Genomic DNA, 17,314 nt, shown 5'->3' on the forward strand with positions numbered 1-17,314 from the left:
TAAGTACTATATTAGTACTAATAAACAGTCAAGATCTTAATTAAAGGCAGGTAAGGAGCCAAAGTAAAGTGTAAAGTAATTTTTAAGACAAAAATCAAACTGCTTATATGTTAAAACCTGCTTGTAGTTGTAACAGTAAACCCACACTCTTTATTATCTTTTTTGGCTTTGCAGGATATTGGTTTTCAAGTAATCAGTGTATTATAAATGTTGTTTTGTTTACTTTTGCAAATAATAAATCATATCAAATACAATAATATGACAATGTAATATGAAAAACATAACTTTAATAAGAATGTGCAACATGTATTGCATCTTACAAGAAATAAACAAAAGGGAAAAAAAACTACCGAAATGGTTTTATAAGACTGATAATTTTTTTGCGAATATCAGGCAGGTTAAAGGCATAAATAAGGGGGTTGAGTACAGGTGGTATAATGAGAAACTCAAGTGAAAGAAAAACTGACAGACCTATAGGAATTTGTAAATTCACAACCCGACTCAAAGTGGTGTCACATATAACAGCAATTGTGAAATTCAAAAGTACCACTATGTGTGGAATACAGGTTTGATAAGCTTTGCCTTTAAACTGTGCTGAGCTTTTCTGACAAATGATTATAATTTTTACATAGGAAAATGATATTAAACTTAATGGAATGATGGTAGTTATTATTAATATAAACAAGCCAAAAGCGTTATTGATTGCGATGTTGTCACAAGAAAGCTTGACTATTTCATAGCTATGGCAGTATACCTTAAATAGTTTGTTACCACACATTCTCAGTTTGGTAGTTAAAAGTCCAGCAACACCAAGCAAAATCATTGGAAAAGTCAGGTTTGTAACTATTAAACAAGCAAGAAACCTTGGTCTAACTATACTGTGGTAATGTAGAGGTTTACAAATTGCAGCAAATCTGTCAAATGCCATTAACATTAATATTGAGAACTCATTTGCTGCATATGTGAAAATGACAAAAGACTGGAAGAAGCATGCTTCACGAGAGATTGAGTGTGTTTCAGACAGCAAGTCTGTCAGAACTCTTGGGAAAAAGCCAGCTGTACCAAATAGAGAGTTCATAGACAAGCATGAAATCAGAATGTACATAGGCTGGTGTAATGTCCTTTCCAGAAACACCGCAAGCATAATAAGGACATTAAATAATATTATAGAAAAGTACAGAACAAAACCCAAAATGAAGAGAGCATATCTTATGAACCCAAGATTTTCAAACAACATGAAGTTAAAATTGGTATTATTTTCCATTTTGCTTTAGGCACCGAGGTTTTCCATCAGTGACCTGATGAAGAAAATGCAGAAAGACAAGCAGTTATCTATAGTGTTAAAAATAACAACAAGGTTACATTTGTTAACAGCAATAGTGAACAATATATAGCATATTGTAATTGTGTAAAACACGAATAAACAGTATGTTTACAAATTGAACTTTACATCAACAGACAACTTAAACATTATATTTCAACACTGCTCAAAATAAAACACATTACCGGAGTTAAGTGCCTTCTGTGATACATCTTGGCATGACCATTGTTTCTTTACATAATATGTGAGAGGAAAAGGTTTAAAAGAACTGTGAGTCTTCAGATATCTGGAGTCTTTATAGTATCACAACTTGTCTCAGGAGGCTCTGATCTTTTGCATAAAAACACAGGGACCACACAGATTTGACTTGAATTGTTTATTAAATTAGATTACATGCCATATTATAAGTCTATTCTCATTCAAAAGTGTATAAGACATTAATAGTTAATAGTTTTCAAATCATCAAAGATCAAATCATTTACAGAATCTTTCAGTATTATAATACAATCTTTTAAATCCTTATAAAGGTTGAAATGGCTTATAAAAGTTGATATGGCTGTTAGCTAATATTGTAAAATATGAACTATGGCAGGCTATGAGTAGAGAAATGACATCTTATTGCATCATTACAGTTATTAATTATAATAATAATCATAGTAATAGGCGAGGCACTGGCGCAGTAGGTAGTGCTGTCACCTCACAGCAAGAAGGTCGCTGGGTCGAACCTCGGCTCAGTTGGCGTTACTGTTTGGAGTTTGCATGTTCTCCCTGCCTTCGCGTGGGTTTCTTCCGGGTTTTCCGGTTTCCCCCACAGTCCAAAGACATGTGGTACAGGTGAATTGGGTAGGCTAAATTGTCCGTAGTGTATGAGTGTGTGTGTGAAAGTATGTGTGGATGTTTCCCAGAGATGGGTTGCGGCTGGAAGGGCATCCGTTGCGTAAAAACTTGCTGGATAAGTTGGCGGTTCATTCCGCTGTGGCGACCCCGGATTAATAAAGGGACTAAGCTGACAAGAAAATGAATGAATGAATTATAGTAATAGCAATCATAGTAAATATAATTCAAAAGTCTGAGATTCCATATGCAGCTTAATTGAAATACCAGCCTGCTCTCACGAGAAAACGTAAGTATTTTACGTTTTGCCAGTTTATTGGCTAATTCGTACGAATTTGTACGAGTTCAGTCATACAAAATTGTACGATTTTAAAAAGGAGGCGTGGAACCTAACCCCACCCCTAAACCCAACCGTCATTGGGGGATGAGCAAATTGTACTAAATTGTACGAATTAGATCGTACGAATTCATACGAATTAGCCACTAGATCAAAAAGTTACGAATTGCCGTGAGATCGTGTTGTTCAGTGGTTGTCAAAGCCAATCCTCAATGTACACAGAATATACAATTCACAGATTACCTGATTCACCCGGAGGCCCACTGCTATTAAAGTCTAAATAATAACGATAACAGTTGTCATTGATTTATTTTCTTTTCGGCTTAGTCCCTTTATTAATCAGGGCTCACCACAGTGGAATCAGCCACCAACTTATCCAGCATATATTTTTTGCAACGGATCTAATGTGGCAATAAGACTATAAATATACTGCGCATTTACATAGTGGCCATATTCATGTATGTAAACACACGAAAATAACATTAACATTAAAGCATAAAAAGGTCATTCCTAGCCAGACTTTTCTGACAGGGTATTCGAATGTCATCGAGTGACAGAATGTTGTGGAACTTCTGTACAGGAGTTATTATTTTAGCGGTAATATAGTTAAATATAGATAGCAAAATTTAGCAGTTTTTATTTTTTTGTGTTTTTTTGAAAAGCATGACGGTAAAACATGAACGCGGTTATGGATATATTAAAACATATGATTGTTTGTTGTAAAAATTTGTAATAATGCCAAAAAAAAAATAATAATAACTAATTTGTGGATTTCTTACTTCCAGGTTCAGCAATACTGCCGCTGTGGCTGGTGTATTCTGGAAAATTTTCCTACCCCTTGATTTCAAGTGTGGTGCTGAAAAATTTTTTGATAGGCTATCTACCCTTTCCCCTTAACCTTATGACGCCTTAACGCCTTCAAGCTGAAGAGAATTTAGAAGAGAACACCCCCCTACCCCTTGACTTGAATGTGAAAAATGAGGGGTAAGGGGAAGGGCTAGGGCAGGGGTGTCCAAACTCGGTCCTGGAGGGCCGGTGTCCTGCAGATTTTAGCTCTAACTTGCCTCAACACACCTGGAAAGATGTTTCTACAAACCATAGTAAGAGCTTGATTAGCTAGCCCAGGTGTGTCTGATTGGGGTTGGAACTAAACTTTGCAGGACACTGGCCCTCCAGGACCAAGTTTGGACATGCCTGGGCTAGGGGATATAATTGGGATTGGGCTCAAGTGTCTAACAAAACCACTGTGCCTGTTGGACAGAGAAAGTCATGAGGCATACAGAGCTCTGTTGGACATTTGAGCTCTCTGAAGGTGGTATAGCAACCTAACACACTGTCCGTTGTCTTACTAGCATACTTGCATACTGTACCTGTGCTCTAATCAGGTTAATTAGGTTATTTTGTAATTGATTTGTGTCATAATATTTATTTCTGTTTTAGTAAATTATTTGGAGGTGAATATGTGTGTCCCCTGTCTGTGAAATTTACTCCCCTCTTTAAAGAAGAGAGTTTGTGCCCCATTCAACATAAATATTGTGAAATGCAATAGAATTGACCTAAATGCCTGCACACTTGGTCAGTCTATGTTGCAATGTAAAAAGCTTTGAGGAAATGTTAATTTAATTTGTAAAAAAAAAAAAAAAGTAAAAATGCTAAGACTGTGGGGGGAAAGAAGCTAAGATAGCAACATGTGTCTAGCAAAACCCCTGTGCCTGTTGGACAGAGAAAGTCATCAGGCTTGCAGAGCTCTGTTGGCCACAAGGACATTTGAGCCCTCTGAAGGTGGTATAGCAACCTAACACACTGTCCGTAGTCTGACTAGCAATCTTGCATACTGTACATGTGCTCTAATGAACTTATAGGAAGGTTATTGGGCTATTTCATAATTGATTTGTGCTCAAAATGTTTATTTCTATATTTTAGTACATTATTTGGAGATTATTTTGAACATTTACTTATCTCTTTAAAGAAGAGAGTTTGTGCCCCATTTGATATATATTTGTAAAATGCAATATATTTTATCTAAATGCCTGCACACTTGGTTAGTCTATGTTGCAATGTAAAAAGAACCTTTGAGAAAATATTCATTTAATTTGTAAAAGAAGTGTAAAAATAATAAGACTTTGGGGGGAAGTAAGCTAAGATAACAAGTGTCTAGCTTGTGTCCACTGTACCTGTTGGACAGAGAAAGTCATCAGGCATACAGATCTCTGTTGGCCACAAGGACATTTGAGCCCTCTGAAGGGGGAATAGCCACCTAACACACTGTCCGTAGTCTGACTAGCGTACTTGCAGTCTGTACCTGTGCACTAATAAACCTATTGACCTTATTCTCAAATGCGGAAGTGCGCCTGTTTTCGCGATTGTCTTAGAACTTCTGTTTCAGTCGCCTATAGGAGAAATGACAAGGAATATTAAACGGCAAAAAACAGTCAAACTACTTGCTCTACAAACAAATGTTTGCATGACTATATAGACCAAGTAGAATAATACAACATGGAAATATCAGTTTGCAACATCAAACAACGAAACGAGCAGTTTTTAATGTCTAAAAATGAATGGAAGTGAATGAGACCGGAAGTCTCGTGCCAAAAAGATTCAAATGGCAGCGCCCGGTCGTCTGCGGAGAATAAGGTGAATAGGAGGGTTATAGGGTTATTTTGTAACTGATTTGTGGTCAAAATAATTATTTCTATATTTTAGTACAATATTAGGAGATGATTTTGAAACTGTGAAATTTACTTCCCTCTTTGAAGAAGAGAGTTTGTGCCCTGTTCAACAAATATATTGTAAAATGCAATAGAATTGACCTAAACACCTGCACAATTGGTCAGTCTATGTTGCAATGTTAAATAAACCTTTGAGAAAATGTTAATTTAATTTGTAAGAAAATGTAAAATAAGATTGTAAGTGGAAATAAGCTGATATAACAACGCGTGTCTAGCAAAACCACTGTACCTGTTGGACAGAGAAAGTCATCAGGCTTGCAGAGCTCTGTTGGCCACAAGGACATTTGAGCCCTCTGAAGGTGGTATAGCAACCTAACACACTGTCCGTAGTCTAACTAGCGTTCTTGCATACTGTACATGTGCTCTAATGAACTCATAGGAAGGTTATTGGGCTATTTCATTATTGATTTGTGCTCGAAATGTTTATTTCTGTATTTTAGTACATTATTTAAAGATGAGTTGGAAACTGTGAAATTTACTCCCCTCTTTAAAGAAGAGAGTTTGTGCCCCATTCAACTAATATATTGTAAAATGCAATAGAATTGACCTAAACGCCTGCACAATTGATCAATCTGTGTTGCAATGTAAAATAAACATTTGAGAAAATCTTAAATTTGTAAGAAAATGTTAAATAAAACGGTGAGGGGAAATAAGCTAATATAACAAGTGTCTAGCAAAATCACTGTGCCTGTTGGACAGAGAAAGTCATCAGGCTTGCAGAGCTCTGTTGGCCACAAGGACATTTGAGCCCTGTGAAGGTGGTATAGCCACCTAACACACTGTCCGTAGTCTGACTAGCGTTCTTGCATACTGTACATGTGCTCTAATGAACTCATAGGGAGGTTATTGGACTATTTCGTAATTGATTTATGCTCGAAATGTTTATGTGTTTTAGTATATTACTTGGAGATGATTTTGAAACTATGAAATTCACTTCTCTCTTAAACAAAAAGAACTGTGCCCCATTCAACATATACAGTTGAAGCCAGAATTATTAGCCCCCCTGAATTATTATCACCCCTGTTTATTTTTTTCCCCAATTTCTGTTGTTCAGGGAAGATTGTTTCAACACATTTCCAAGCATAATAGTTTTAAAAACCTATTTCTAATAACTGATTTATTTTATCTTTGCCATAATGACAGTAAATAATATTTTACTTGATATTTTTCAAGACACTTCTATACAGCTTATAGTGACATTTAAAGGCTTAACTAGGTTAATAAGGTGAAATAGGCAGGTTAGGGTAATTAGTCAAGTTATTCTATAACGATGGTTTGTTCTGTAGACTATCGAAAAAACAATTAGCTTAAAGGGGCTAATAATTTTGTCCCAAAAATAGTTTTAAAAAATTCTAAACTACTTTTATTCTAGTCGAAATAAAACAAATAAGACTTTCTCCAGAAGAAAAAAATATTATCAGACATACTGTGAAAATTTCCTTGCGCTTTTAAATACCATTTGGGAAATATTTAAAAAATAATAAAAAATTCAAAAGGGGGCTAATAATTCTGACTTCAACTGTATATTGTAAAATGCAATAGATTTTAACTAAATGCCTGCACACTTGGTTAAAGAAAATGTTAATTTGATTTAAAAGAAGTGTAAAAACACTAAGACTTTTTTAACATTTAATTTAAAGGGTAATTTTAACAGTAAAGTGTTTGGTCATTTGTTCAGTTATCTAAAGTATACAACCAACTACTGTTTAATACATACAAAGCATGGAAAACTTAAAAAAAAACAGAATTTCACACCTTTAAGTCTGCAATTTTAAATGTGCTTCGTTTATTAAATAAACAAATAAATGAAATTAGTAATAATGACCAAATCTATCAAAATTTGTACATTGTATTTAGTATTGTACAAGATCCATAATACAAACTGTTTTAAAAGAGATGCTCACAAGCAACTTAATTAAGATATCAAAATAGGTTTTGCTTTTAAATGACTCATTCAGTTGGATCTACTTATTTTTTATAAAAGCACCTCATGACTTCCCTCCTTAGTCTTGTCAGATTTAATCCATAAATAAGAGGATTTAACATGGGGGGAACCAGTAGAAATTCCAGAGACATGAAATTGCGCAAATCCTGGGGCAAACTCTTTGAGCCGTAACGACTGTACAGTACATCAAACAACAATGCGACAGTTACATTAAGCAATGCAAGCAGATGCGGCACACACGTTTGTATGAACTTGTGCCTGCTCTCCGTTGACTTTCGGCATTTTACAACCAAATAAATGTACGAGCAAAATATCAACACGGCATGCCCGAAATATACAATAATGATAACATACCCAACCACGTTATTTACAGTCGTAGAAAAACAGGAGAGTTTAACAACAGACCAATTTTCACAATATAGCTTTTCAATAGCAGAGCCACATAAAGTGAGTCTAGCTGTTAGTCCAATAAGGACAGCCATGCAGAAAAATGGAGTCAGCCAACAGAAAAGAATACATTCAACAATTCTCTGGTCTGTCATTATGGAATGATACTCCAGTGGTCTACATATTGCCACATACCTGTCATATGCCATCACTGTTAGTGTTGAAATGTCACATAAAACAGATGAATAAATGATAAAGATCTGAATTAAGCATCCAGCATAAGTAATCACATGATCCTGGGATAATAAATCATACAAGAACTTGGGGTAGAAGCCAACAGTGCCATAAAGTGCATTCACACACAGATTGCAAATAAAGAAAAACATTGGCTCGTGAAGCTTTTTGTGCAACATTACAGCATAAAGAATGGTCACGTTGCAAAACACGATGAATGGATAATACAGTGCAGTCAAGGAAAAAAACACAAATCTGTTTCCCATCGTATCATTTAGTCCAGAGAGTGTAAACACTACAACGATAGTCTCATTCTTTAGTAGTGGCAGCATCTGCAACAATAAGTCAGATGAAAATTCTGTTGTGCATTTATTACAACATTCGGTCCCACTTTATATTAAGTATCCTTAACTACTATGTACTTACATCAGAAAAATAAATACAATGTACTTACTGTGTTTATAATGTATTTGAGAACACTTAGGGTGCTTTTGAGTTGGGATAGAGGTTGGGTTATGGACAGGTTTGGTGGTATGGGTAGGTTTAAGGGTAGGTTAAGGTGTAAGGGATGGTCAACAGTGTATTTACAAATGTAATTACAAAAGTTAAATACAGATGTAAGTACATACATGTATTAAATCAAGCATAAGTACACAGTAAATACATGTATTTACACAATAAGTACATTGTAACAAACTATTAATTCCTATGTAAGTACATATTAGTTAAGGCCACTTAATATAAAGTGGGACCCAACATTCTCTGTAAGTACAGTTTGGGTAATTTTAAACAGCATTCAGATATCCATCTACTCAATTCCAATATTTCATGTTCAAAGGAAATATGAAATCGTTCACAATGACAGCAAATGAAATGATTCAAATCTTACCACATGCAGTGTGTGTCGGACAATCTCTATGTTTGACAGAGTGTTGTGTAAAAGCTTGATTTGGTGTGATATATATATATATATATATACATTGAGACTGGTCTCATGCTAATTGTCCTTTTACGAATGCCCAAAAGGAGCTCTCTTGAGAAGCTTAAATCTACGTCAACCAATATTAAAATTGGAATGAACATTATATTGTGGGTGTAAATAGACGGGATGTGAATGGGCAGAAATTAGGCCTATATAGCCTACTTTGTTTTGTATGCAAATAAAGATCAAATAACAGATCAATATATACATAATTCCTTTTTAAATCATTATAAACTTGTTAACAAGCTTTATTATCATTGTATAGTTTAACTAAAGTGTGTTTTCATTTTGGATCTCAAAAGCGAAAGAATAAATAAATAACTAAAATCATGGAAATAAAATCACAAAGAATTAAGTAAAGTAATGTTTTAGCCTAAATATAGAGAGATGTGACCAATATTTGTTATTTTAAAGTGACTATATGTCTAAGGCAGCCAATAAATGCACTGTTTTCATTTAGATTTTCTTTGTTGATCGTATGAGCATCCGTGACGAGTAATAGATGCATTTATTCAGGGCTATTATTAAATGTACATTCAACAGCATGCACTAATTATTTTTTTCGTTTGGGCTAGTTTACCGTATAAAGATGGATTGATACTTTCAGTTTATAAATGTGTTATCTGGAATGGATACACATAAGCTTAATAGCCCACTTTGTCTGATGCTTTGGACTGGAGCCATTTCATTCATTCATTCATTCATTTTCTTGTCGGCTTAGTCCCTTTATTAATCCGGGGTTGCCACAGCGGAATGAACTGCCAACTTATCCAGCACGTTTTTACACAGCGGATGCCCTTCCAGCCGCAACCAGCCGCAACCACCTTCCAGCACTCGGAGGAAACCCACGCGAATGCAAGGAAAACATGCAAACTCCACACAGAAACACCCACTAAAAATAAAATCAACTTGCCGTAAACTGGTCGCTTTCTTCTTCATTTTGTCTTTAGTCAAAAATGTGGTTTTGATTTTTGTTAGAAACCAAAGGCCAGGCTGTTTGACGGCCAGATTTCATCTTAAAAATGATGCCAAACTGACATTTGCTACCAATGTTTAATGTGGAAAACCAACTTCAGTTGGTTCAGAATGCAGCTGCTAGAGTGCTTTCTAGAACTAAGAAATATGATCATATTACTCCAGTTTTATTATTTATTATTGCACAATGGACATCCAGGGAGGATTTAATGAAGCAAACGGTGCAGGATTTTTAAGTAATGCAAGCTAGGCAAAGAGCTCTAGACTGCTCTGGGGCTGATGGTGTCACTTGGGGGTTCGCTGGGCCTGGAGAAGTTGTGGCGAAGTGGCCCTTTCTCCTCCTACACTTCCATAAGTGTGGTGCCAGGAAGCTGGTCACCTCTTCAGACACTGCAGTGTACTCTTGTCTCTGTTGGTCTGCATTAACACTTCCAAAATGCTAGTTGGAAGTGAGGTGTTAATGTGTCTCTGTGTCGAGTTTCTTCGCCTGTGTTTTGTTCTTTCTGAATGCTTCCTGGATGTACAAGTGGCTCAAACTTGACGTCAGCGACGCCGACGGCCACAGCATAGGGCTATGCGTCAACGCCGTAGCATACGCGGGCTTTTGACGGAGAAGTATAAATCAGCCTTAAGAGTGCTGCAGTGTCTCAAACGTGTGTCTCAGAAGATCGCGCTGCAGCCAGGGTGGTCGCTGGGTTGGCCCCAGTAGGTTTAGACAAATCAAGCATTCCTGAAAATGTCTCCAGCGATGTAAGCTGAGATGACGCAGTCTGGGACGCCCTAATCCTCTTCAATTTCAGTTTAGCTGATAGACTTAGAGGAGGGTCGTGAATTAGTTTTTATAGAGAGATCAATGAGGATGCAAAGTGTGAGTGGCAAAGGGAAAAACTCCAGATTTCCAGGATCTCTAGCTGTTTTTTTTCCCCCTGTTGTAAGGGTTATGTAAAGACAGCTATTAAAGGCCTCTTTTAGGGTAGCCAATATGCCAAGTCCACTGACCAAAGTCAAAGTTTACTTCTAGGCCCTGCTAATGGACTGATGCTAGATCAGGGATGGGCAAACTTGATCCTCGAGGGCCGGTGTCCCTGCAGAGTTTTGTTCCAACACTAGTCAAACACACCTGAACATGCTAATCAGTGTCTTTAAGATCACAAGAAATCTATAAGCAGGTGTGTTTGATTAGGCCTGGAGCTAAACTGTGCAGGACACCGGCCCTCCAGGACCAAGTTTGCCCACCCCTGTGCTAGACTCTGCTGGCACCTCTATGTCTTCCAGTATGTAGCGCAGGGGTGGCCAACCCTGTTTCTGGAGAGCCACCTTCCTGCAGATTTCAGTTGCTACCCATATCAAACACACCTGAACCAATTAATTAGGACCTGAACACCACGTGATAATTACAGGCAGGTGTGTTCGATATGAGTTGCAACTGAAATCTGCAGGAAGGTGGCTCTCCAGGAACAGGGTTGGCCACCCCTGATGTAGCGGGTAGAAAAATAACAATACTGATCTCCGCGGAGTCCTCCAATGGACAGTTCGTACAGTCAGGGATGTGAAGTCAAAGTAAGTAGTCCATAAAGTGATTCAAAGTATTTATTTCTTATTTAAAAATTACTAAAAACTAAAACTACTCTGTGGGGGGAAACTGCCAGATGATCTGAGCTGGCAAAGCAGAAACTGAAGAAATACAACTTTGAACTGGTACAAGAGAGCAAACATGAGGAAGTTTGGTAAAAGAACAAATCAAGAAAAACAGGTGAACTGAAAAATTCCCTGCTAAAAAATCCAGCTTAAACCAGCCTAGGCTGGTTGGCTGGTTTAAGCTGGTGAACCAAGCTGGTTTTAGAGGGGTTTTGGCCACTTCCAGGCTGGTTTCCAGCCATTTCCAGCCTGGTCTTTGCTGGTCAGGCTGGAAAATGACTAGCTATATCCAGCTTAAACCAGCTTGACCAGCCTGGTTTAAGCTGGAAATAGCTGGTTTTGGCTGGGCTCCCAGCCTGCTAGGCTGGTCAAGCTGGTTTTAGCTAAATCTGGTAAATACCGGTAAATTCGTTCTGGCTATTTTTCGGAATGCTGCACTGTGTGAATGCAGAAGTAATAAGTGTGTGCACGTCTAGAACGTGCTGACGTGAGACGTCTGCTTTAGCCAATCACAACAGTCAGACGCATTTACGTCCGCGCGGTTTATGAGAATAAAAGCCTTTGAATATTTTTCCAGACACATTTAGCTGCTAGAAGTTAGTCAGATCACGTTTATATGTTCTTCTTAATGCATATGTTCTTCTTAATGCCAACTGTGTAAATAATCATCGATGAGATGCTTATGATAAGCCGTTGTTTGTTTACCTTCAAGCTTTGCGTGTGCCTGTGAAACAACCTGTGAGCGCGTGCACACGCACATATTATGAACATCTCGACATGCGAAAGTGATCCTGCGAAAGTTGTTCACAATATTGATCATCCACAGAGTTTGTAATTTAGCCAAATGTTTACAAATACAAGCGCAGCCGTTTAAAGCTCATTTGTGGTGAATGATGTCAGAATTTACCGGTATTTTGGAATGGATGTGTGAATGCTCTTTTCCGGAAAATTTCCGTAACGTCCTCGCCTGTGTAAACAGCGCTTTTTTGAATATACCGGTAAAGTCGTTCCGGAAATTTTCCAGATATTTACCGGTATCACTGTGTGAAAGGGGCTAATGAGAATACTCATGAACCACATGTTCACATGAAACAAAACACAAAAGCATGCGGCTGCATGTAAACATGAGCCATGTGCTTCACACAATGTCAACATATGACTGAACCCAAGACACACGATAAGTTAAAGTACACATACTGTACGCTCAGTATAGCTGAATCTTGTGAGGATTGGAGTTAATTCTTGACTACTCTTTAAAGAATATTGTAGATTCAAACATAGTCAATCGCTCACTCCTTTTTTTCCTATTATTGTCACAATAAAAAAGATTCAGAGAAGGATCCAAATGCAAGTAATAAGTTTATTTGACGCAGTCAAAATAAACCTACAGGGTAGATGTGTGTGCAAAGACAACGGAGAAAACTGGGTAGGAAACAGACAGACGAACAGGGTCCAGCAGTCAATCCTCTCAGTCCTGAGCACAGACAGACACACATAAGCAAACACAACCAACTGACAAAGGAACATAGAAGCGTCGGCCAGAAATAGGCACGATAATGAGCCTCAGCTGACGAGCTAATCAAAACAGCTGAGTATCGTCATAGCACATGACCATAACAAATACACGTGGACAACCAAAACAAAACAAACCCACATGACCAAACAGACACTGCGGAAGGCGCACACCTGCAACCGTGACAACTATATACTGTAGTAGGGAAGTATGTAGATTTTGAACAAAGCAACTAAGGTTATTTAATAGCATCTATGCTCATGTTCATCAATCTGATGGCATCTATGCTCTCATGTTTGTCTGTTTCTCCTTATCTTGAGGTTACAATCTACAATCGGTTACAAGGTACCACACAATCTGCACATTTGTTTTATTTAATTAAATAAACAGCATGGCTGGCTTTTACAGCAAGAAAGTCTGACATGAGCCAGAAGGCCTTTCTGAAGTTTTCTTTTTGAGTTTCCCCACAAGGTTTATACAGCAGTTAACTGAAACATTCATTCATTCACTTTCTTGTCGGCTTAGCCTCTTTATTAATCTGGGGTCGCCACAGCGGAATGAACCGCCAACTTATCCAGCACGTTTTTATGCAGCGAATGCCCTTCCAGCTGCAACCCATCACTGGGAAATAACTGAAACATTATTTTATATAATTATCTCAAATATCTTTCAACTATATTCATCTGCCCTACATTAACAAACAATCCGACCCAAAACTTGCAAAATTAGCCAGATCAGTCTTTTGCATCTCGGCATCTTTACCATGCATTCAATGAGTTCCTCCACAAAACACCTAATCTTGGTAAATAAAGGATTTTTAAATTATAAATAAATATTAATTAAACCATAAATGCATAAGGCAGTCAAAGTATATAGGCTAATGTTAGCATTATTCTTTTATTATTTAGCTTCACCGTCACCTTAAGGCCAGATTGTTAAGAGAAGTGGCAAAACAAATCCCGCAGAACCTTTATCTTAATTTTGTTATTGCCAAATACCTGTCATAATTTAGAATTTATTTTAATTTGTAAAGAGAGACATTTTTATTAGTGTGTTGGCCAAAGAGCTGTGTGCATGTGTAACCCCACCGGTCCTATGCCACCCAACCTGCTCCGAGCTGGTATTGAACCAGCGATCTTCCGCATGGGAGTCGGTTGCTCTACCAAGGAGGCTAAAGTGTTTGTCGCTAGAGCACCTTTAGAAATCAGAGGAGTGAGGTTTACCTGCACAGCACACACTAGCTGGCCTCCGTTACACTCACCCCCCTAAACCTCACTCCCATCCGGGTCACAGCACCAATGTAACCCCGACAGTCCAACACCACCCAACCTGCTCCGAGCTGGTATCGAACCAGCAACCTTCCACATGGGAGTCAATTGCTCTACCAAGCAGGCTAAAGACCATGGCCTCTAACGTCTGTCGCTAGAGCACCTCCGTCATACATGTGCACATTTGAATAATGTCTGGTTATAAACATGTCTGTTTTTTCAAAAGCTGTCAATCAAAATGTACTTGTCCGGCCTAACTTTTATGGTCCAACTACAGCTCTGCTGGTCAAAACCTACATCACACATTTAAGTACTTAATTGAATGGCATATATTTGTTTTTATGAATATTTAGCAATTTAGCAAATTAGTTAACAGCTACGATTCTCATCATGTTCTGTATCGGTCAGGTCTTAACATGTCTGTATTGGTCAGTCATAAGTATCTTTGAACATAAAGCTCAACTGAAGCTAACAATGAATATCAATTGTCCTTCAAAAAATGAGAAACAGTTTGTGTGTTTTTTCAAATTTATTAGTGTCTATGTGTTCATAGACATGGAATCTGATATATTCGTCTTTTCAGATACCTGTATAAGCAGTGGGTCTGTATTTTGAAGTCACACCCCATCCACCAAAGCATAAGCCTCATGTTTAAACCAGACTAAATTAAACTTTTCTAAGAGCAAGATAAAGCTTGTTTTTCAAAAATTAATTACTACAGTATGGCACTTTCTGTATATCATATATTTTGAATTGGATACATATGTTAAATAAAGTTTAATTGTTATACACACATCATAATATTCAAAACTTTAAAATTATTCATTTGTATGGCATCCTATTGTGCACCAACAAATGATGCAACTCAAAACATGTAATTAGCAGGCTGTTTTCATTCCTAATACTGTCCCTTGACTATTCCAGAAAATCTTGGCATCTTGACCACCGTTATCTCCCAGTGGGTCAAGATAAATGGACCTTCAGGTGTAATTAGACCTTTCAACAATAACACTGTCCCTGTGGTCAAAAGGTCAACAGCCCAGTCCCAGCGAGGCTTATGACTGATGTTTTACATGAAGGATATTGCATCATTGTAATAGACAATGACATAAACAGAGCAATGGAAATAATTGTGTATAATGTTGAGATTTAGTTGTTATATATGTTTTATTTGTCTGAGAGAAAAAAAAAAATTAGTGTATTAATTTTAGTGTATTAATATGATAAAATCAGGTAAATGCTGCTTTCAGCTTCTAAAACAAAATCCCCAGTGAATGGAGGTAAAATATCTATACTTATCTATAAATATCTTGACTTTAAGTCAAGCAAAATACAGAAATTGAAATGCATATAAATATTTAATTATAGAGACAAATGAAAATAATGTTACTCATAAGTAGGGCCACAGAAATTTTTCACTTTTATTTAAGGTTTACTATTCAAATCCAATTAGATCTATTTGTTTTGTAACTTGCAAACAAAGCAAGTCTCGCATAATGTATCAACTAAAAGACAGAAAATATTACTATACAAACTGTATATTATAAATATATCTCTCTCTCACACACACACACACACACACACACACACACACACACACACACACACACACACACACACACACACACACACACACACACACACACATTTATATATATATATATATATATATATATATATATATATATATATATATATATATATATATATATATACAGTTGAAGTCAGAATTATTAGCCCCCTTTTGATTTTTATTGTATTTTTTAATATTTCCCAAAGGATTTTTTTAACAGAGCAAGGAAATTTTCACAGTATGTCTGATAATATTTTTTCTTCTGGAGAAAGTCTTATTTGTTTTATTTCGGCTAGAATAAAAGCAGTTATTAATTTTTTAAAAACCATTTTTGGAACAAAATTATTAGCCCCTTTAAGCAATTTTTTTTTTTTTTGATAATCTACAGAACAAACCATCGTTATACAATAACTTGACTAATTACCCTAATCTGCCTAGTTCACCTTATTAATCTAGTTAAGCCTTTAAATGTCACTTTAAGCTGTATAGAAGTGTCTTGAAAAAAAAACAAAAAAAAAAACAGGGGCGCTAATAATTCAGGGGGGCTAATAATTCTGACTTCAACTGTATATAATTTGCAAATGAGTCAGTAATATGATTAAAAGTTGTATAAAAACTGGACAAATATATGTTTACAAATATTTATATATTTTAATAAATAGATTCAATAATGGGCGAAAGATTTGTGGATTTCTGTTTGCACTAATTCTATGTGTGCCTACTCATAAGCAGGGCCAGACAGAATCTGTGACATTTTTTGCTATTTCTGCTCAAAATTTGAAATTTCAAAATGTAATAAATCTGTGGATTTATGTGAAATGATTCAGGGAGTATCATAACTAAAAACGTAATATATGAAATAAATTTTTTATGTTTTTAACTTATTTAAGTGAATAAATCACTTATTTATTCATTGTTTACTATGCAATTCCAATTAGATCCACTTATTCGGTAAACTAAGCAAGTCGTTCATATATTATGTCTACTAAAAGACAGAACATATTACTTTACAGACTCTATTGTAAAAAAATCATTAGAATATTTTCATATTAGTCAATAATATTGCTGTAATTAATTTAACAACTGAATAAATATGTTTAGACAAGTAAATAAATAGACTCAATTAATGGCAAAAAATCTGCGGAAATCTGCGGATTAAAGCTCAAAAAAACTGAAACGTCTGTTCTATTATAGTAATATCATAAACCTACAAAAGTATCCATGTATGTACCTGAGAACACCTTGGGGCCTTAAGAAGTTATACTTAACAACTCTTCAAACTTATTAGCAGTAAATGTGGAAATAACAGGTATTGTACTTACACATTAAATCTGTAGTATTATTGGTATGTAATTTACGTTAAAGTGTAAGGACACTGAAAAAAAACTTAACATTTTAGTTACTGGGGTTTTAAATTTATGGTATGTTAGTTTAACGACAGTCATGTGCTAGTTCAATGAATCCTCAGGAAGGAAATAAACACTTGTTGTTTGAGGGAATAACAGTTGTATTTATCCTGCACGAATACAATGCATAAAACAGTCGAAACAAGTATAGATTTGTACAATTTTAGCTATA

At 36.2% G+C, this 17,314-nt stretch overlaps 4 protein-coding genes across 5 annotated transcripts in view; 1 reads left to right on the forward strand and 3 right to left on the reverse strand.

Annotated features, from left to right (window-relative positions):
- The window catches only part of brwd1 (bromodomain and WD repeat domain containing 1), a 1,114,832-nt gene that overhangs the window by 446,595 nt on the left and 650,923 nt on the right, over positions 1–17,314 (reverse strand). The gene's annotated exons all lie outside the window — the stretch shown is intronic.
- Positions 1–17,314, forward strand: part of mxf (myxovirus (influenza virus) resistance F) — a 250,491-nt gene that overhangs the window by 169,796 nt on the left and 63,381 nt on the right. The gene's annotated exons all lie outside the window — the stretch shown is intronic.
- or64b2 (odorant receptor, family 64, subfamily B, member 2) lies at positions 268–1,565 on the reverse strand. The gene is given in 1 exon segment (NM_001127253.1): positions 268–1,565. A coding segment is annotated over 1 exon segment (918 nt). The 5' UTR covers positions 1,265–1,565; the 3' UTR covers positions 268–346.
- or62c5 (odorant receptor, family 62, subfamily C, member 5) lies at positions 6,985–8,719 on the reverse strand. The gene is made up of 2 exons (XM_001920614.4): positions 8,677–8,719; positions 6,985–8,119 (listed from the first exon to the last, which is right to left on the reverse strand). The coding sequence occupies exon 2, from the start codon at positions 8,117–8,119 to the stop codon at positions 7,190–7,192; it is 930 nt and encodes a 309-aa protein (XP_001920649.2). The 5' UTR covers positions 8,677–8,719; the 3' UTR covers positions 6,985–7,189.

The sequence above is a fragment of the Danio rerio genome, chromosome 15 (genome assembly GCF_049306965.1).
Source record: "Danio rerio strain Tuebingen ecotype United States chromosome 15, GRCz12tu, whole genome shotgun sequence".
NCBI classification, from domain to species: Eukaryota; Metazoa; Chordata; class Actinopteri; order Cypriniformes; family Danionidae; genus Danio; species Danio rerio.